The following is a 21003-nucleotide window of genomic DNA, read 5'->3' on the forward strand; positions in this document are numbered from 1 at the left end:
TTAATTTTCTTATTTTCTTCTTCTGAAACTGTAGTAGCTGTCAAGAATGTATTGCTGGAAGCCAACTTTGTCATTTTATCTCCGGTGCTTGGAGAACTTTGATTTTTCCTTTTGAGGAGTAATGTGTCTCCACTTAGAGGGCAGCTAAGTGAAAGCGCTCTCCGGAAACGAGATTTGTTCTGCTGGCTTCCTTCAATTTGTCAAAAAGACAAAAAAAAAAAACCTCGGCAGCCTCTCTTGGTAATAATGCCTGGAAATTACTTAGAGTCATCTTCTGCCTGCTTTTCTTGTCTCTATTATCTTGCACGTGTAGTGGAGAGAAAGATCCAACGTGATGTTTGGCTTATAGGTAGATTGCTGACGCTAATTGTTCTCAGTGAGGTGCTTTCTTTATATTGAAGTGACCAGCGCCTATGAGTATTGAAGAAGTAAAGATAGAGTTTTATGCTTTTTCTGTGGTAGTTAAACCTTTCACGTGCTGACATAGAAAAGGGTGATACAAGGCTTTGCATAAGTAGAGGTTGCTCTTCATATGGGAACGCTGAATGGTCTGCTCATTACAGACATTTCTACTTAGTTTGAAAAACAGGTATTCAATGAAAACCTCCATTTGCAAAGAAAGACACCAGGACCACCTATCATTCAAGGATTTCTACTGACTGGGAGCCAGCCATGCTGAATATTCATCATAACCTTTAAGCCTTTCAAATCCCAGTACAGGCACCACCTTAGGCTGCCCATTTCCTCCCAACCCAAACCTGATATCTGTAACTGGTGTGTCTAAAGTTCACAGTGACAGTGAGGAATGGAAAATCTTGAAAAAAGGATTTTTGTTGTTTTCACAAGGTTAGTTAAAAAGAAAAGAGTGGGTCTTCCATGATCTGGTGATCAGACCGACATTTCTGTCTGTGTGGAGTCCTCCTATAATCCTGCCCCTTCCTTGTGGTGGGAAGGCCCCTAATGACAGTGCTATGCTTGGGCAGGACAATCTCACTAGCACCCAGGAGAGTCTCCAGGAAGTTGTAGATGAGGTGTGACTGAAGAAGCTATAGTGTTGGACATGGAATAGTAAAAACAAAACAAAACAAAAACACCATGAGCATACCTGACTCTAAAAAAAAAAAAAAAAAAAAAAAAAGTATAATCTATCAGAATCAGAGTCATCATTTAGCCATAGTGGTTCTTGACCTGGGGGCAGATTCTTCCCAGAAAGACAGCTTCATCCCAAATTCCAATAGTCTGTACGCTGAGAGACACTTGTTCTTTCTATCTATCTATCTATCTATCTATCTATCTATCTATCTATCTATCTATCTATCTAAATTTTATTCTACCTGCCCCCAGAAAAAATTTAATGTGTGAATGAGGAAGAGTTTTTTTTTTTTTTTTTTTTTTTTTTTTTTTTTTTTAAACTTTCATAGCAGTAGCCTGGGAAGCCAAGACAGAAAAAGAAACAATCTGGAAATACTTTCTGAGGGATCTGCTGCCCCTGCTGAAGTGAGTGGTCAGGGAGAGCGTGGGCAGCTTTTGGAATGGAACAGACTAGTTGGAGTGGGAAGTGACTTCAGCACAGGTGGTCAGGCTGGGATTCAGAGAGCCCAGTGCCACTGGGGTGAGACAGGAAGTCGAACCTGCTGCCCCTTCAACCTCTATGAGGGCGAAGGTTGGGGATACCGATGAAGAGGGAGGGGTCTGGATGAAGGACGTGGAACTCTATAGGAATGTGGGCTTTGTCCTGGAGCTGGGGGAAGCCAATGAGGGCTTTAAATCAATGGTGACAGAAGCCTGTGTCAGCACTGGGCTGCAGGGTTTAGAACTTTGCTGACATCAGTGCCATCGCTGTCTTTACCCAAGGGCCAGGAAATGCGCTGAGAGTCACCAGGGACCAGGTCCTTCCTTGTTTATTACTCCTTAATGTAGGGATGTGGTATAGTCATAGGGCTGGGTGGGCCTCTCTTAGTAGCTTGGTCTGATTGTGGCCCATGTCCCCAACTGCCAGGTGACGAAGGAGTTTTTGTGGACAGACAGTTTAGTCTTCCTCACAGCTGGGAGGCTGAAATCGCAGGACTGGCTAAGGCCATCAGCCTTTCTTGGATGGAACTCCAAGTTCACCATCTGGTCATTCTACTACTGAGGGCAAGTCAGTTAGATGAGAGTAAGGGCCATGTAACCATCTCATAGGATTTCATGAGGATTTCACAGGAATATACATGCAAAGAGCCTGGCACTTCACTGGCGCTCTATGAATGTTGAACAATGTATGGAACTTGACATTGAAGGAGCCATTGAAGGGTAAATGAAATAAGACACCCCGATACTCACCATAGATTATTTTCTTCTTAATATGATGTCATGGGGGAATCTTTCAGAGTTTGAGTAGCTTGCTCAGGAGCACACGACAGTCTGACCCTGTTGAGCACAGCTGCATGGAGAAGCAAGGTTGTGTAGGAGGAGTAAGGACATAAAGAGAGAATTCTGCTGGAGTTGGGGTTGGTACCTTTCCCCTGGATCTGTGCTTTGAGTAGGGCCTTGACCTGCTGGCCTCTCCACAGCCACAGATGTCGGTGCTGGCAGGGGTTGCTCCTGGCTTCTGTCTTAGAATTAGTTCCAGAACGCACTCTGGTCTCCACTGAGGAGATAATGTAAGCCTCTTGGTGGTGACCATACCCTCCTCATCAGAGTGTAGGATGCTTTTCGTGGGTGTAGACCAGACGACCACACCAACAGAACTCAGGACTGAATTTGCAAAACGTGTGGGAGGAAAGCATTTGGCTTTTTAAAATCCACATCATTTGGGGCTGGAGAGTTGGCTCAGAGATTAAAAGCACCGACTGCTCTTCCAGGAGTCCTGAGTCTAATTCCCAGCAACCACATGGTGGCTCACAACCATCAGAATGGCATCTGGTGCCCTCTTCTTGTGTGCAGATGTACATGAAGACAGAGCACTCATGTACATAAAATACGTAAAGAAATACATCTTTCAAGTCCACACGTCTTCTGAGCCTGTCTCTAAAAGACGAACCTTTGAAAGCGGTGAGTTCTGGAAACTAAAAGGTCCACAAACTCTTGTAGTTCACAACATGAACAATTATTGATCAGTTATTAGTTACTGATCAGCAAAAGCTTCGATCCAAAGCTTTAAACTTGTGACTTATGAAATGTAACTTAGAATAGAAGCCTGTGCCTGAAAGTAGTTGAACAGTTCTCAAAATGAGGCTTTTGCATGTGTGATTTCATAGTCTTTCATTTAAAAGTACTACCTGGGCCGCCTAACTGCAAATCCTATATAATGTTTTCTTCTTCTTCTTCTTCTTCTTCTTCTTCTTCTTCTTCTTCTTCTTCTTTTGTTTTTGTTTTGAGACAAGGTCTCTCTGTGAAGCCTTGGCTGTCCTGGACTCGTTTTGTAGTCCAGGCTGGCCTCGAACTCACAGTGATCTACCTGCCTCTGCCTCCGAAGTACTGGGATTAAAGGTGTGTACCACCAAGCCCAGCCTCTACATAATGTTTTAAATGAAGTCCCGACTGTGCGGTGTTTACCCAGAGTTAGCTTCCAGGGCTAGAGTGGTCCACGACAGGGGAATGCTTGCTTTGAGTATAGACATGGTTTAAATAGAAACTTTACCTTGAATAAACTATGTGCCCTCTAAGCCTCCACTTTCTCATAGTCAAGTAAATACATTAAGGTCTATTTACAGGGTTTTCGTGAGCCGTTACTTTGTAATAAGGCTTTAGCACATGCTTTCCCCTTCTGTGTGTGAAGGTTTTTATACTAAACATAACCATAGAACATTATAATTTAACTAAATGAGGGCATTTCTGATGTGCAAGGGAGAGTGAGTACTAAAACCAGAGCCCAGAAGCACACAGGCATGGAGTAGTCCTGCTGTGGTCCGTATGCCATGGTGCCTGGGGCAGCACACTGCACTAAGCACCTCATAGCGATCTGAAGGGATGAAGACAGACCTGGCTCATACTGTTGTTCCCTGGGATGCCCTGCCCTGCCTCATCCTCTCCTTGTACTCATCGCACGAATATCATTACTTATTTCTTTCCTTAGTAGGATCTGTGCTTGCCGAACACCCCACATATTGATGAATCGATGCATAATTTTCATGAGCATGGTTGTGGGCCGGATGTCTTGCCTAGAAGATTATAACTAGGTAGTCTTGGATGATGGGGACAATCTGGGAAGACTGACATTAGGAGTCTAGGATTTGTTTATAAGAGTTTATGTAAGATTTTTGTTTGTTTATATTGTTGTTTTTGGTTTTGCTTTTGTTTTGTTTTTGAGTTTAGAGAGTCTTTTAGCTACCGGAGGAAGCAAGGGATTTTGTCGCGTCTGACTCATTTGAGCCTCGTTCTGTGTCACTGTTTTCTCATGATGTATTTATAAATGATCCTCCTCACTGGAGCATTAATTCCCTGGACTCATTTCAACAGACTGATCTGGCTTTAGCGCTGGGGAGCACAGTAGCGACGATTTGCTGCCATCCTGTGGCGGCACTGTTCCCTCTGCAGTCACAGGAGACCAAACACAGGAAAGAAAACACTGGTGTCAATAACAGCGGGGAAAGTCTTTTGGGCTGCTAACCTTTCAGAGGCGGCATGATCACACAGCGCCCCTTGTGGCCATACTGGTGAACTGATGTTCCATTTAATTACGGCCCTGATAAGGCTATACTTTTGTGATGCGAGGCATGAGCCAAGAGTGTCTTGATTAAATCTCCATAAACTTCTTTGATTCTAATGTGGATTCCCCAGAGGAGGAGGAAGAGGAGGAGGAGGAGGAGGTGCTGGGTATACATTGTAAAGCTACTAGTGCAGTAGTAGAGTGTGTAAGAAGAGGAGCGGGCTGGAGGGATGGCTCAGTGGGTAGAGGCAGTGCTGTCAATCTGTATGACTTGGAACCGAGATAATGGGAGGAGAGACTCACACAAGGTGTCCTCTGACCTCCACACGTGTCTTTTAAAAAAAGGGACAATGTGAGTAGGACCCGGTGGACAAGGGAGATTTTCATTCTCCCAAGATGGACCCCCGATTTTCTCCTGCCCAATGGGATTTTGGTTAGAGATGTCACCCACCTCGGCTTTCCCATCCGGGCAGTGCTTACGGGCTTTGCTATCTCAAAGTTTGCCTCCATCTTGGAAAAGATTCTTGCTGACTTTATGTGAAGGCACCTCCCCTCACTAAGGCTCTTTCCTGAGGAAAAACCAGACGAGATTCAGGAGAGATCTGTGCCAGGGCTAGAAGTCGGGGTCAAGCTACTTCAACACCTGACATCTGGCATGGCCCCTCTCCTTCTCCAGTGAGGACTTGGCCTTTTATCTTATGGGGCCTCTGAAGTGCAGGAAGTCCAGGGTGACCTGGTGGCATGACCTGCAATGGCCTGTAATTTCAAGGGAGGGATATGTGGAATAAATTATGGAGGCAAATTCAGCCAGACATAAAAAGGCCAAATAGTTTGAGTTTCATTGGCGAATAAATCTCAGAGGAAGAAATAGAGAGAGCGGGAGATGAGTTTGGAAAAAACTTGTATGAAAAAGAACCCTAGAGAAGATTTCTTCACTGCCAGGCCTCATTTTTTTTCTATAACAATGACATAATATTTGAAGAAGAGCTGATGTAATTTTCTTTTACTTGTCAGAATACCCTTTCTGCCAAGCCAGCCAAGGCTACTCATTTGCCTGAAGAAATTGGGATAATTATAGTAGAGAGAAACGGACAGAAATCAGGTTTTGGTTCTCAAAATGGGATCTTGTTTCAAGGCTACAGGCTTGAGAGCATGTATTACAGAAGAGTCCCATTTGCTAAATCCCCTCATTTCCCGCCTCACTTATCATGCGCCAAGACCGCAGGGCTTTCATCCGAAAGGAGAAGTGGTAGATGCAAATCCAGCCTTCTCAGCTGTGGGCGCGCCTGGAGCAATAAGGGTGCCACAAGGGAAGTCACTGAGGAGAGTGCTGTGTGCCCTGACCTCGTTCCCTGACGACCAACCGACCAACCAAGGGTGCGGTGACTTTTACATCTGAATGTTTATCATTCCTGGGAAATGGGGAGGGCCAGTTAAGAAGCAGGGGGTCTCATGGGAGGCTCTCCCTTGATAGGTCAAGCAGGGCTGACTGAAGAAGACCGAGCAGCAGGAAGAGCAGAAGGTGGCGCTGCAAGAGGCCAACCATTTCCATAGAAGGTAGCTGAGTTACGCAGGAGATCCGACGTACAAGGGCAAACACTGGGACCGTCACACTGGAGGGCAAACAGATAAGTCACAAATTTTCTTAGTCCCATTTTCTGTAATCAAATACCTGGCATTGGGGAATTTATAAAGAGCAAGGATTTACTTTCCCACAATGCTAGAGGCTAGAGAACAGAAGGGAAAGGTTCGGTTGTCCGGTGAGGAACTCACTGTCTGGGAGGGAAGAATGTTGTCCTAACATGGAAGGCTGTGGTGAGAAGCCCAAGGCTGCACTGAGCCTCTTTTCCCAGTCACTGTTTACGAAGGGGAGGCGCCTGTGGCCCACTCACGTATTAAAGGCCCACTGCTCTCTATCACCACGCTGTCTATGCGTGGATTGCCGAGGAGGCCCATGCAAATTTAAGTAAAGGATCTTTTGGTCCGTGTACACTCTCTGAGCCCTCCCCTTCCATGTGGTTTGTAAGACCCTCCCAGACACATCTTTGGTCCCTGTCTGACTCCATCCCCTTCATCCAGCCACACTGCCTCCTAAGGCAGCCCACACTGTAGCCCGAGGTGCTTTGCCACCAGTCTTTTCTTCCCTCTGAGTCTGGGCTGATGCCTTCCTCCAGTAACTCTCTTATACAAGACTTCCCCAAGTAGCTGTTCCCAGAGCTCTCTCCAGGGCCACTCCAGGCCTCATCCTGCGCTGTTGCTCTTCATAACAGTGACCATACTTATCCTGTGTCTTAGTGTGCTTGGGCTGCCATAACAAAACACCATAGACCGGGCAGCTTAAAGGGCACACGTTTATTTGTCACCATCCGGAGGCTGAACGTCCTTGGAGTGTCAGCACAGTAGATCTCTGGTGAGCGGCTCTTGCCTGGCTCTCAGACATGTGGTCTTTGCTTTGAGCATGCTCTCTTTCCAAATACATGTCCTTGGGGCTTTCAATATACAAACATTGAAGGTGAAAGGTAGTTTAGTCCTCAGAAATCCATTTTTATACCTGGATTAAACAGAGCTGCACAAAAGGGAGAGACTTTATCTATAGTGTCCATTGCTGTGCCTGGCCCATGGTAGACACTCCATAAATACCTGCTAATAAATGAATCAATAAGCAAATATATAAATAAATAAATAAAGGACCGGAGTTTTCTCTGTGGATTGAGCAGTACCGTGAGCAAATCTATTACCTCAGTATAGTAAGACCCTGAACAAGTAAGCGTGTATACATGCCGGCGACTTTTCCTTTGTTTTGTATCTATTTCTCCAGAACCCTAGGAAATAAACGTGAGCAGAGAGAGGCGTGGGAAGGGTAAGCAACCTGCGTAGGGGCTGGAGCACATCGCCAAGGAAGGATAAGAACGCAGGTCGCAGGATGCCAGTTTCACGGTCTCTTCCTCGGCAGACTCTGGATCAGTGGCTCTAAACAGTCTTGTTAAAGCGGACTGCTGGGTTCTTCTACCTTCCAATGTCTGACCCGGCTCTAGAATGGCACCCGAGAACTAGCTAGCATTTCTAGTAAGTTCCCGGGGTCGCTTACATCTATCCCGTCGTACACTTTGGGAATCACACCACAGACACAGACTTCTTCGATTTCAGTTTTCATAAGGACTTCTGTGCTATTCCTCGCTCCACAGCGCTCCTTAAGCCCATCAATAATGAGTTTCTAGAGAATGCTGGAGCTTTCGATGCGGTGTGGGCAGCTCTGGGCCGGGAAGCCCTTGCCACAGGGTGGCAGCAATATTCCAGGCTCTGGGTGACCTCCCTCTCTGGGCTGCTTTAGCTTCGCATCCCCCTGGTTCCCACCGAGGGAAGGTTTGACTGGCTTTTCCATTTCCACTTGGCTGAGAGGACGGCAGTGGGAGGGGGCCGACAGAGTGGGGAGGTCACCGGCACACAGAGGGACAGTTTTGTTCTCTGGGAGACTCTGGGAGAGGAAGCTGGGTGGTCTCCTCAGAGTGTCGAATTATGCGCTTCACAAAACCACCATGCAGCGCAGTGCTGCTGAGAGAGCCAGGCCTGACAAAAGCTTCGCAGACACTGGCAGGGGCTTCTGGTCTGCCCCGGTGCAGGGCTCCGGCCCCTCCTGAAGAGTTCTGGCCGGTTTTGGAGACTCTGGTTTCCAAGGGTGACGGGCTCCTCCCCCACAGTCTCCATCCCAGAAGACGGGAGTTTTTGCAGCCTTCTCATGAACTGCCTTCCAGCACATTGCGAACTCAGGTGGAGCCTAGCACCACGCTCTCTCCTCTGTCTGTCACCCTGAAGCCTCTTCTTGCCTTTATCGACCTATTTTGTTATAAACACGTAAAGAATCATCTCAATGGCCAAGAATTGAGCTGGGAATTTGATAAATACTCATGCGTACAAATGATGTATTTGCACTCCATTTACTCTGTTGCCGTCCCTGTAGAAGAAATGATCAATTATATTCATTTAAGATGAAGAAGTTGGACTTAAATCATGTGACAATCTTAGATAACCATTTAACTAAGGCTCATTTTATGAGCATCTATTCCGATATATGTGAAAGCTAGTTTGGAGATGGTATCTTTATCCGACCCCCACAGGTCCTGACGGGATCACTGAGGTCCAGAGGCTTTCCCAATCCCATCAAGAATTAAGGTAATAGCCGAGCCTGGAGGCACAAGCCTGTAATCCTAGCACTCAGTGAGGCAGAGGCAGGCAGATTGCTGGGAGGCCAGCCTGGTCTACAAAGCGAGTCCAGGACAGCCAGGGCTAGGCATAGAAACCCTGGAGAGAGAGAGAGAGAGAGAGAGAGAGAGAGAGAGAGAGAGAGAGAGAGAGAGAGAGAGAGAGAGAGAGAGAGAGAGAGAGAGAGACAGAGACAGAGACAGAGACAGAGACAGAGACAGAGACAGAGACAGATTGATTTTAGGAAATGTGAAGGTTTCTCTTTTTCTTTCTTTTTTCTCTCCACCCCTTTCTCTCTCTGCTTGAGGCATAATCTCATTAGGTAGTCCAGATTGGCTTCAAATTTGTGATACTCCCAAGTGCCGAGGTTATAAGAAGCATAAGCTGCCATGCCTAGCATGACAGTTTTCTTAGGGTAGCTGTGTTTTCTGTTAGTTTGGTTCAGAGTTCTTTCAGGCTTGAAGGCAAGGCTAGCTTTGGGATTGCGTGATTTCAGCGCAGTGAATCTGGGTGACAATTTTCAGATAAGTATTGCTGACAGAATCTTGCCTGGTCACATTCTCCCCAAGGCAGGCCACCTGAACTGAGCAAAGTCCTAAATGGTCTCTATTTTCTCTTGCAATGGCTGTATCGAAGCTGCTGGCTGGACACTTTCAGAACTTTTTATGATTTTCCCAAACTGACAGAGTTAGAGAAAGAACTCCTAAGTTGCTACCTGATGCTGTTTTCAGCATGTTTGCTGTCATCTTGAACATGGCAGTATTCCTGCCATCACTGGGAGAATGTCATTCCGTCAATCTGTCCCTTCTTGTTTCTCCTGGTCACCAGGCCTGGCTTAATGTAGGGGCTTTTGTGCAGTAACTGCCCTTCACAGAGTCTGGAAAAGCTTTTGGGAAAAAAAATGCCCTATTTCCCTCTTTCCAGCCACTAGAAAATGGGCAGATTTGAATAAAACAATATGTTGGTTACATAGCTAGTTTCCTAAAAGTCACCCTCAAGAAAAGAGAAATGCTATCTTTGGAAAGTGACGCTAGTGACATTTCTATATTTTAAAGGATTACAGATGATACTCTATGTTGGAGTTGGGATGGAGAGGGAATAAGGGAAGAGAAGAGAAGGAAAAAATAAGAGGCAAATGTGAGCCTTAAAGTAATTCAAGCACGGATAAACTAAACATCAGTTAATTTATTTAAGGCAGTTGTGTGGGGAGCCTCAAACGTGATTCATCAGGCCTTTAAACGGTGACCATGAGATTTACAAGGACATAATGATGATATCCCCAGGACAAGTAAACAGTAGAAAAATCTAGATGTGGGAGTTCTCAAGAATGTTTTTGCTTTCATTTATCAATTAAGATGAAAATGATTATAGTGAGGACCCTTCCCCAACACATAGACTTTCTGCACATAATATGCCCACTGTACTAAAGCAAATACAAATTATTCTCCAATTTTCATTTTGCTTATGTGTGGGCTTTCCATATTACCACCTAATACAGACTATCCATGCCCCACTTTTCATACTCACTCTGTTATTTAGTACTTAACACTAAGACAATATCCGTTACTTATCTGAAGTTCAAGTTTAATGAATGGGGTGTCATATTTTATCTGACAACTGTACTTACAGGGTTAGAATTTAGTGAAACGTGACTTCTAAAACTCAGTTTGGTGGGCGGGATGACTCTGCCCTGCTGTTGGACATGTTTGTGTAAGACAAGGCATGTGAGCCTGAGACTCCTCCAGACTCTACATCTTGAGCAGTGATTCTCAACCGTCCTAATGCCTGTGACCCCTCAGGTTGCGGTGACCCCCCAATCAAAAAATTATTTTTGTTGCTATTTTATAAATGTAATGCTGCTCCTATTAGAAGTCATAATATCTAAGCAAGATACATTTGTGATCCCAGCACTCAGGAAGACACAGGCAGACAGACAGATCTCTGGGAGTTCAAGGCCAGCCCTGGTCTACAAAGCAAGTGCAGGACAGCCAAGGCTATGCAGAGAAACCTTGTTTCGAAAAGAAAAGACAGAAAAAGAACTTGTAATACTTTCCCAATGGTCTTAGGCAACCCACAGGCTGAGAACTATAGGTCTGGTGGGTTCTCGGGAAGAATGTTCAAAGACGCCTAATGGAACATTAGGCCCCATTTATGTAGGTAGTGCTAGGATTCTGCTTCTGTCGCCTACCTGTGATATCACTGTTTACCTGCCATGGTGGCATGGCCCCACCCAGGGCCAGATAAAAGGACTCCCTCTTACGCTAGTCTCTCTTCTTACGCTTCCTGTCTCTGTCTCTGTCTCTGTCTCTGTCTCTTTCTGGGGTACCCCTCCCCCCTTTTCCTCCTTCCTCCCTTGCTCATTTAATAAACCTCATATAACATAGTATCTGGTACCTTGTATCTATCAGTATCTTATTCTTGTATATAAAAGGTAGGGTGACAGGAAATGACGACATGGGGGCCTTTATGAATTTTAAGCCACTTGATGGCTTTTACAGATTACCTTCTCTTGTTACTGTAGACTTTAGAATTAGGCGTTACTCAGGTAACTTCTCAGGCAGGAGGCCAGCTCCACGGTGGTGGTCCGGGCTGGGCTCTCCCCTCCCCCCATCACTACAGTGGACTTACTCATCACTTTGCCTCTTAGGACACTACTTGCCAGTTCCTTTCCCTCTCTGGCCCCCTTTTTGCGAGCTTATTCATTCAGAGCGTGCCCTAGTCGTGACACCTCTCAGCTGCCCTGGTCCCAAGAGGAGGCCACACAGAGCTAGGCATTGTTGATCCAGATCTGGGACCACCCGGGTGGGAGCGGTGGAAACACAACCTAGAAACACAGAGGCCGGATGACTGACAGCAGCTTCGGGTCAAGTGCCTTGTGGGCTGCCCGGAAAGAGGCCGTGCTCCGGGCCCCCTCAGGGTTTCCCCACAAAGCACCCCTCCAGGGGAAGCAAACCCTTCCTCCAAGCTCCCTTCAGACTTGTGCAATCAGCCGTGCTGGAGTCCCCTCAACCCGCCTTAGGAAGAACTCCTGTCGTTTCAGACAGTGGGAATACAAGGAAAAAAAAGAAAAGGAAAACATGGACCCTAACTTCTGACAGAGGGAGGGAGGGAGGGAGGGAGAGAGGGAGAGAGACACGGAGGGGGAGGGGTGGATAGACTAAATATATTTGCTTAAAAACAGTAAAAAAATGTTAGCCTGATTTTTTTTTCATAGTTCTGTTTGTAAATAGATTTATGACTCAGGATTCTGCTTCAGTCAGCCTACCTGTGATGTCGTTGCCTACCCTGCCACAGGGGCGTGGCCCCGCCCAGGGCCATATAAAAGGACAGACCCTCCTCCTGGCCCTCCCTCTTTCCTCTCTCCTCCCTTTCCCTCTGCTTTCTCTCTCTCTCTCTCTCTCTCTCTCTCTCTCTCTCTCTCTCTCTCTCTCTCTCTCTCTCTCTCACCCCACCCTGTTTCCTTCCCTCCCATGCTCATTTAATAAACTCCTCTATAACATAACATTTGGCATCTGGTACTTTATTATTTTCTTATTGCCTTATGTCTTATTTATTAATTATAAGAATGACCACCCACGTGGGGGTCTTTCCCTGTCTCCCCCTGGTTCTGGTGCGACTGGGGCTGATCAGGAAACGAGTTGAGCTGTGGTATTTCCCAGAACAATTTCCAACATCCGGAATATCTCACAGGCTGGCAGATATCGCTGTCTTTGTGATAAACCAGATTTTGTTCTCTCCTTCCTATTCTCAGATTGGCCAAGGGAACGTCCTCTATGCCATGGAAAAAGATTCAAATACAGTGATTTGTGAAAACGTCCTAATAGCCTATTAAGAAACCGATGATGATGAAGAAAAATTCAACTGTGCGAGACTTCACAATTTCAAGCGCTGTACTTCCTAAGGGTGGCCTAGGCTCCAATGGGCTCTGTTTAGGGAAGAGATCTGCACAGGGGTGATCATAAATCTGTTTACAAACAAAACTATAAATTGTTTTTCTGTTAGTGACTGCCCCCTGCTGGTAGCCGGAGAGATGAAAGGGCATACAGCAAGAACTTTTAAATGGAGATTAAGGAGATTGAGAGAAAATAGCCCCCCAGAGGTGGTTATTAGTACCCAGGGCTGCTTTTGAAATACCCGTTAGGATCTAACTTGGCTCTTTTCCTATATGGCAGAGGTAAATCTGCTTAATTTGAAGGTCAGGCAGGAAACCCGTTTTTCTAATCTCAGCACAGAAATGATTCCCTTTATCCGAGAAATCGGAACTCGACCTGGGCAACGAAGCTGTGACAGCCCTGTGCGCCTCATCTCTTCCTCCTTCTCACCTCCTGGTTTAGCAGCTGAGCGCATCATTACTTATTGCCTCATGGGCAACGGCACTAGCTGGTTCTGCCACGATTTTACTCTCCAGAACACCATCTTTCTCTAGCATGCCTTGAGCTCACAAGCATTTCCATAAACAGGGAGTTGGGGGTTGGGGGGGATGGGGTGGGGGAGGAGGGGGAAAGAAAATAACAACACCATGCAAACACATTAATGTAAAACTATTTTTTTTTCTTTATTGAAAATACATCTACAAAGTGATGTTTTCCAGTCCACAGTGGGTACACGTATATGCAGAGCCTGTGATGGACTGGCAAAAGGATCATCCTAGCCGACCTGGTTTTGTAAGAAATGGTTAGTATAAAAATAATATCACATTGGGTAACAGCATTAATTTGACTTAATTAAGTTTTGTTCTACTAGTCTCACAAAAATGACTGCCACATACATTAACCGTTGTAGTGTATTTCCCAAATAGAGCTTGTCATTAAACGATTACTCCACCGCAGCCTAGTGTTAACCTTTTATACACATGTAACGCTCAAGATCTCTATAAAATATCTCTAATTATAGACTGGGAGACGCTAGACACTCAGTTTGTTAGCATGTTCACTCATCATTTTCAGTCTGGAAGTCTAACACAGCTGGTATTGTCTATGGCCCCCACTGGCTGTCTTTGACTGGATATTCTGAAGGGGGTAAAAATAATCTCTTTTGAACCTGGGAGCTGCCTTGCCTGAAAGTAATGCCCCTGCTGTCTTCTCCTCCGCTCTTGTTGATGTTATTTTCATGCTGACTCATCTCACACATTTTGTAGGGACACGAACAAAACGAAAGCAAATCCCCGCTCTACACGAGAGTGCTGAATGATTTGCCAACTGGCATTTCTGTATAGAGAAGTATCTCGTTTCTTCCATCCTAAGAACTTCCGGTTAAAAGAGCAAAACAAAACAAATGAACAAACAATTCACAAATAAGAGCATCCACCAAGCACATAGATCTGTCCCAGAGACCTCATCTGTTTGACTCTGGAGAGGTGAAAGAAGTGGCATTTTATGTTATTTTTGAGGGGACTGATTAGGAACTGAAGCAAAATGTTCAGGTTTAAGGGGGGGAAAAAAAGCCAAGATGTAGCTCTCCCTTTTATTCTTCTTCAAAGAAGACCAACTATTCCTGATTCTTAAAAAATAAAAATAAAAAAACCCCTCCCTTTGAATTGGCCATCCTCTATTCTTTCTCAGCCCTTTAGTGTTCTAAAGGAAGAGCATGAGCAGGCTTGCTAGTTGCTAGTCTCCTGTTTGTTTCCTAAATATCTAATTGTCAGTTGAGGAGTGGTGGGAGGCTTTCTTAGAGCCATCCCCTGAGATGGGGGCGGGGGCGGGGAGGTGTGCTTCTAGCATTGGAAAACAAAACAAACACCAGGTAAAGGGGCCGCACAAACAATCCCACTCCTGGAATGGCTTTCCACCTGTCTACTTACATAACCAACATTTTGGACCCAGGATCTAGGGAGCCTTACAAAGCGCGTCCCTAGAGAGAATGTCCACTCCCATTAAGTGTCCTTTTTGAGAGCCTCATGTTATACAGGACTCACTCAAGACCATATGGGAACTGCACTTGCTGCTCCTCCTCACAGCAGTGCTGTGTGCATGTGGGCACACATGACCCTGGTGAGTCAGAAGGGGCTGGGGAGATCCTCTCTGCTGCCCAGCTAATAACTGCTCGTCATGTTGTTGTTTTAAGACTAAAACTCAGTTGTGTTCTGAAGGGTTTTAAATTTTTGAGTGTTGATTTTAAAGTGTTTTTTTTTTAAACATATCATTTGTTTAATGCTTTTTACTTACGAAACAATCGCATAGGATCATCTAAATTTGTAATATCAAAGCCGCGCTTGATTGCAGTAACTTAACTGGTAAGTATGATAGGAAATACTTTAAAATGCTTAAATGTGGGGCTAAAACCTATACATTTTGGCTGCTACAAAGCCCTCCCTTGTGTTTGGACATTTTTTTTTTTCCAATCCTAGCAGAGTAGGGAGGAAAGAGAAGGGCTCACTGCAGGGGTGAGCTCAATGAGTTTGAGACACATCACGGAATAGTTTTCCAACACCTGGTGCTCAAGAAAGTACTTCCGGGCCAGGCTACATCTTAGTCTCACTGTCGGCCACGGGTTTCTCAGGTTCATTGTCCTGGGCAATTAGCTGATACGGCTTTTTCATTTCATTCTCCTCAATCACAGAGTTCCCCATTTCAACATCTCGGCTCTTCAGTTCGTGGCGTGACAAGTGCTCAACAATCCCCGCTCCGAGGGAGTCGCCCAGCACGTTGGTGGTGGTTCGGAGGCGGTCCCTGCAGGTGGGCAGGAAGGATGGAAGGAAAAGAGAGGGTCCCATGAGTACCACCAGATCCTAGCTTCTACTGTGACCTGGCTGGAGCAGGCTTTATTAGCACCTTTTAAGCTCTTCATAGTGTGCCCCAGCAATGGAATGACTTCATACTTGGACACATAACAGTGACTGCCAAGAGCTACAAGGACAAGTACACGATTAATTTCCAGTTAGTCTGGCTATAAACAGAAGGTGAACAGTGAGGGTTGACTTTTCTCTTTCTCTCCGTGTGTGTGTGTGTGTGTGTGTGTGTGTGTGTGTGCGCGCGCGCGCGCGCTCGCCCGCATGTGCATGCGCGCCAGCAATGTGGAGGCCAGCAGTGTAGTCTTAATTATTTTCCACCTTGTTTTTTGAAATAAGGTATCTCACTAAGCCTGGAGGTCACAGGTTGATCTGAGTGACCTGGGAACTCACACTCTGCCTCCGGCCTTGGCACATACGTTGGACTCTCCCTAGCTCTAGTGATGCCATCACACGTGGACTTCAGCATCCAGTGCGTTCTCCTAGGTTTTCTCTTTGAGCATTCCTTAAGCAATTTTCTTTCCTCAGTAGAAGGCAATTTCTTTGAGACAAGGGACAGACAATGTCCCTGATGGGTGAGGGAAGAAGGCACAAAGACAGGCCCTACCTGATGGGTTCTGAGGATGTGGAAGGTATACTTCTTGGGATTTTCCTCAGAGCCCCAAATCAATTTCATCTGATAATAAGGGCTCTCCTCCCACTGTCTGCATGGCTCTCCCTCACCTCACAGGTCTCAGACACAGACATCTGCCCTGAATCACCTCACTTTAACAGGAAGCATAGGGAAGAAGGGCCTGAGCTGGCATGTGGGGTCTGCAGCTGCAGCTGCCGAGGGGATGTGTTATGCAACCCAGAGAGGCCTGGCTGACCTATGTCAGCTCTGCAGACAGTAGGTTTCCCAATGCTGAGTGACTTTATGGAGTGGGAGGGAGAGTAGACAGATGTGTCCTGCAGGCTGAGAGACGAAGGAGTTGGTGTGACACGTCAGGCTGGGACCCTAGGTAAGGGCAGGGGGGAATCTGGTGATGAGGGTGATTCCATTACAAGCCAGTGTGTCTTCTGCTCAGTTCTGCAAGCCCACTAGGCGGTGTTATTCTAGAATTATGGGGGTGCTAAGGGGGAGTGGACTTGTAGGTGGGAGCTACAGCATGAGTCAGAACAGAGTCCCCCGAATACTCACAAAAACCAGTCCACGGCGATGATGAGTGTGATGTCGTCTGTGGGCAGGCCCACAGATGTCAGCACAATGACCATGGTGACCAGACCCGCCTGAGGAATCCCAGCTGCCCCAATGCTTGCAGCTGTGGCTGTGATACTGTTGACAGAAGGACCAAAACAGAACCGTTTACAAGTCTTTCCCAGAGGAGAGTACCTTGTAAACCTTATGTCCCCATGCTTGAGTAGAGGACCTGCCGTAGAACAATGGAATTAAATGAATAAATAAAAACAATTCACCGAGTTAAAGCACTAATTAAAATTGCCCATGCAGGTTTATAATGTGTGTCAGCTGATAAGTTGAGCATAGTTTTCCTCATTGGATTGGCACAGTGACCCTTGTGAAGTGGGCTTTATTTTATGACCATTTTAAAGTGAAGAAACCGGTGGCTATAGTCTTTTCTGTGTCTTAAACATCATTTTGCAAGGTACAAAGAGCAACAAAAGGGGATGACTCAGTGGTGGAGCATTTTCCTAGCATGTGTGAGGCCCTGGATTCACCCCAGCACTGCACATGAACTCGGAGGTGAGTCTGAGCTTTCAAGTGCCATAGTTACAGTAACAGTTTATTTCTAATAATTGCCTTTCTCAAGGGACTGAATTTCTATGATTGATGTGGCTATGAAATTTTATTTATTAATTCAAAAGCAGAATGATTTACGAATGAGATCCTGTAGTGTTATAATTCTCTGTGTGTGTTCAGTGCAGACCCAGTTTGCATGTATGTTAAGTGTCTAAGACTTATTTGATAGAGTGATGTGAGAATGTGACACTGTCTCCTCACGAATAAAAGACCTACAGCGGCACTGATAAGGCGGTGAGTCTGTGGGTAGAACACTAAGGAGTCTCCAGTCTTCTTCTCAGGACATGGCACTAGAATGGCTGGTTGGTACAGCCACCTGGAATGAATCTACATTTCCCATCCTCCTTTGGGGGCTCAGACTAAATTCTGGCACATGAAACACATATGGAAGTGAGTGGACAATCTCTCACTTCCCATCTTCCCACTGTCAAAAATTTGAGCGTGGCAAAAAGCCATCATAGATCACCTGGATGAAAGGGATACCTAGAAACGTTGGGACTGCACCTCCGTCCCTTACCTCCTGGATCACCCGCCAGCCTTGGCGGCTTTATGGAGCAAGCCTTAAAGGGAAACATATTTGTACCCTGTTTAGGTCACTGATACCATTTTTATTAGTAGCTCACACACAGCTGAACCTTTGTCATAACTCAGGGCTCCTCAGCCAATATGCCAAGGTATGTGTGAGAATGGGTTACGGTGTGCTGAGACACTGCTCTCCAGCCTCCAGTGTGGTTAGATTGGCCTCCGGGGCCCTGGTCAGGCGTGATCCCTGCTCACGGGACCCTAACCTCATCATTTCACACTCACGCATACTACAGCTATTACCCTTCTAACTACACAATGCATACACAATATAACACACTGCTAAACAAACGTCAGGAAAATGTGGCATGAGTGATAGAGGTGAAAAGAGACCAAAAAAACATATGTTAGAGTATAAAATCGAAATTTGATCTTGATCTGAGCAGCAGCAGCAGCAGCAGCAACAACAAAAACAACAAAAAAATGTTAAGGACATTGTAGGGGCAGTCTGAAGATAGAACGGGCATTCTGGAAGTACTTTTGAGATTTCATTATCGTGGTGTGTAGAAGAATATCCTTATTCTTAGGAGATGAATGCTGAATGGGGTACAAGTGGAATACCATCACAGGAATAGGGAGGGAGGAAGAAAAAGAAAGAAGGAGGGAGAGAGAGGGAGAACACAAAATTAGCAAAATGTTAATTTTGAGATCCAGGTAGAGGATATTGTAATATTGTCTTAACTTTTCTATGTATGTGCCACCACTCTTGGCTCAAAAGTCTGATTTCTAATATTTCTAATATTAGCTAAAGCCAAGCCCACAGCAACAAAGGGTGCTGCTGATCTGAACTAGCAGGCTTAAAGCCTCCTGTTGCCCTTGGTCCTGCTGGCTGCTTGCACTTACTCTAGCAGGCAAGAAAAGGCAATGTGTTGGATCTCATGTGTGCACGGACTATTTTTGCAGGGTGCAGGAAAGACTGGTAGGAGCCATAGCAGCCCGTGCCAAATGAAACTAAGAGACTTAAGGAAAGCACAAGAAGGGAAATTACTTTTCCCTGGGCATCCTAAATATTAGTTAAATGAATCTGCATCAGACTGAGTTTTCAGCCTTACTTGTATGTACACCGCCTAAAAATCAACCAAAGAGAATAAATTAATCCAGTTTTCAAGTGTATTTTCATTTTCCAATATTGCCTATAGATAGTTTAATGTTCTCAAAATTGCAGTGTAATTTAATGTTTTGAAAACAGAATTATCCATTCTATATTTTTTTGTAAATTTAACAAAATGAGCTAGATGCATCTGTAAGTGATGTATTGATTAACAAACCAATCAAGGAGTACATGGTATGTGTAGCATGGTTAATTATAAAAAGAAGTGTGTAGGTATCCTGGCACTGGAAAAGGTCTTTGGGAATTGGTTATGGACCATGATTATCTACAGAAAGATTTACAGTGATGCAGTGATAGGTAAATCACACGTTCCATGACATACACATCTGCATTATGCGAATGAGTATTCACAATGAATGAATATTAGACTCACAAAAAAATGAATATTAAAAAGCTGAAAAACAGATTCCTCTAGATCCAAAACTGCTCCCTCCAAGTCCAGCCTCCTCCTGATGCGTGATCCCCCTTCTCTCTGTATCTCTTCACCCCACCTCGCTCATCCTCTCGTCCGTTAGGACCACTGTGCGGAAAGTGATGGCTAGAGACCTTCCCTTATACCTTATTGTAATAATCTGTCCAAAGTTCAGGTCAAAGTTGTTAACTTGAGCAATGAAAATGGCAGCCAGTGCCTCGTAGAGGGCGGTCCCGTCCATGTTAATGGTGGCGCCCACGGGGAGCACGAATCTGGTGATGCGCTTGTCCACACCGTTGTTCTCCTCCAGGCACTTGAAGGTGATGGGCAGGGTGGCCGAGCTGCGGACAGCAAACCAGGTCAGTCAGCGGGTTCCGCAGCCCCCCTCCCCCAAAGAGTTCTGTGTTCTGTTTTTGGTCTTTTGCACAGACAGTTCCTTCCTCTCTCAGGTCCTAAGTCAGCACTTGTCTAAAGAGGGCGTTAGGAGGCGTGTGGTGCCCTCACAGGGCCACTGACCTCTCTTCTGTGTCTGGACTCCTGATTATTCCCATGCCACAGAATCCTTTTCTCTCAGGCAGATTGTCAGTGAAAGACAGGAAGCCAGTGCATAGGAAAGGACTCTTCCCTTTCCCCCAGAAAAAGATTTAAAGATAGCGGTTTCCTGGGTCCCAAGGAGGTACTATCAATATCCGAGGTGAAACAAAACAAAACAATTCAGTATGCCTGAAATTTAAAACCCAGAACAAAATTTCTCTACATTCCCCCCATCCCGGAAGGCTCAGGTCCAAGGTGAAAGTTTAGATAGACTTTCTTAGAGGGGTAAGCCACGCACATACCTTGAGGAGGTCCCCAGGGCTGTGATGAGCGCTTGCAGCAACCCTCCAATGAAAACCCAGGGGTTCTTCCGGGTTACCAGGAAGTAGAGGAGCGGCAGGACGATGACAGCGTGAATGAGGAGGCCAACAATGACTGTCACCGTGTACATGGCCAGCTGCCCCCCAATCACACCCATGTCTTCCATCTCAACAATTTTCCCTGCGATCAAGAAGAGGATGCCCAGAGGTGCATACCTGCGGCAAAGCAACAGACGCTCAGTTGGAAGTGGGATTTCCTGTAAGTTGTTGTATGTAAATTACCAAGTAGGCAGAGAAAAGCAAAAAGGGAAAGACGGGGTGGGTGGGGTCTGGGGGTGGGGGGAGTGGAGGTTGTCGGGTGGGGGTGGGGCGAGTGGGGGCCATCGGGTGGGAGTGGGGGAGCGGGGAGTTGCCATACCAAGACCTGAACCAACTACTAGACAGCCTTCTTCTCTGTCTAAAATACAAAATTCCCTAGGTGTTTCTAAATCAGGCCTTCCTTTTATTTGAATTGCCCTAGGACACTGCACCCTATTTCCTCTGGCCTTAGACCTTAGGAAGGAGAAGTAGTTTTGGTCCTCATCTGCATTTTCCTAGACACAACTAACTGTAAGACCCATTTCCCTCTTGACTCCTGCTAAGCACCTGTAAGAAGACACCGTACTAATATCACACTTGAGAATAGTTTT

At 45.8% G+C, this 21003-nt stretch overlaps 1 protein-coding gene across 1 annotated transcript in view; it reads right to left on the reverse strand.

Moving 5' to 3' along the window:
• Positions 1–14863: 14863 nt before the first annotated feature.
• Slc1a3 (solute carrier family 1 member 3) overlaps positions 14864–21003 on the reverse strand; it is an 80299-nt gene continuing 74159 nt past the window's right edge. Inside the window, exons 7-10 of the mRNA XM_051150943.1 lie at positions 20297–20530; positions 19607–19801; positions 16738–16872; positions 14864–15498 (exon numbers count right to left, since the gene is read on the reverse strand). Of these exons, the coding sequence (XP_051006900.1) occupies positions 15291–15498; positions 16738–16872; positions 19607–19801; positions 20297–20530 (772 nt within the window). The 3' untranslated portion in view covers positions 14864–15290. The remainder of the gene's footprint in view (positions 15499–16737; positions 16873–19606; positions 19802–20296; positions 20531–21003) is intronic.

This window comes from Acomys russatus, chromosome 9, assembly GCF_903995435.1.
Source record: "Acomys russatus chromosome 9, mAcoRus1.1, whole genome shotgun sequence".
NCBI classification, from domain to species: Eukaryota; Metazoa; Chordata; class Mammalia; order Rodentia; family Muridae; genus Acomys; species Acomys russatus.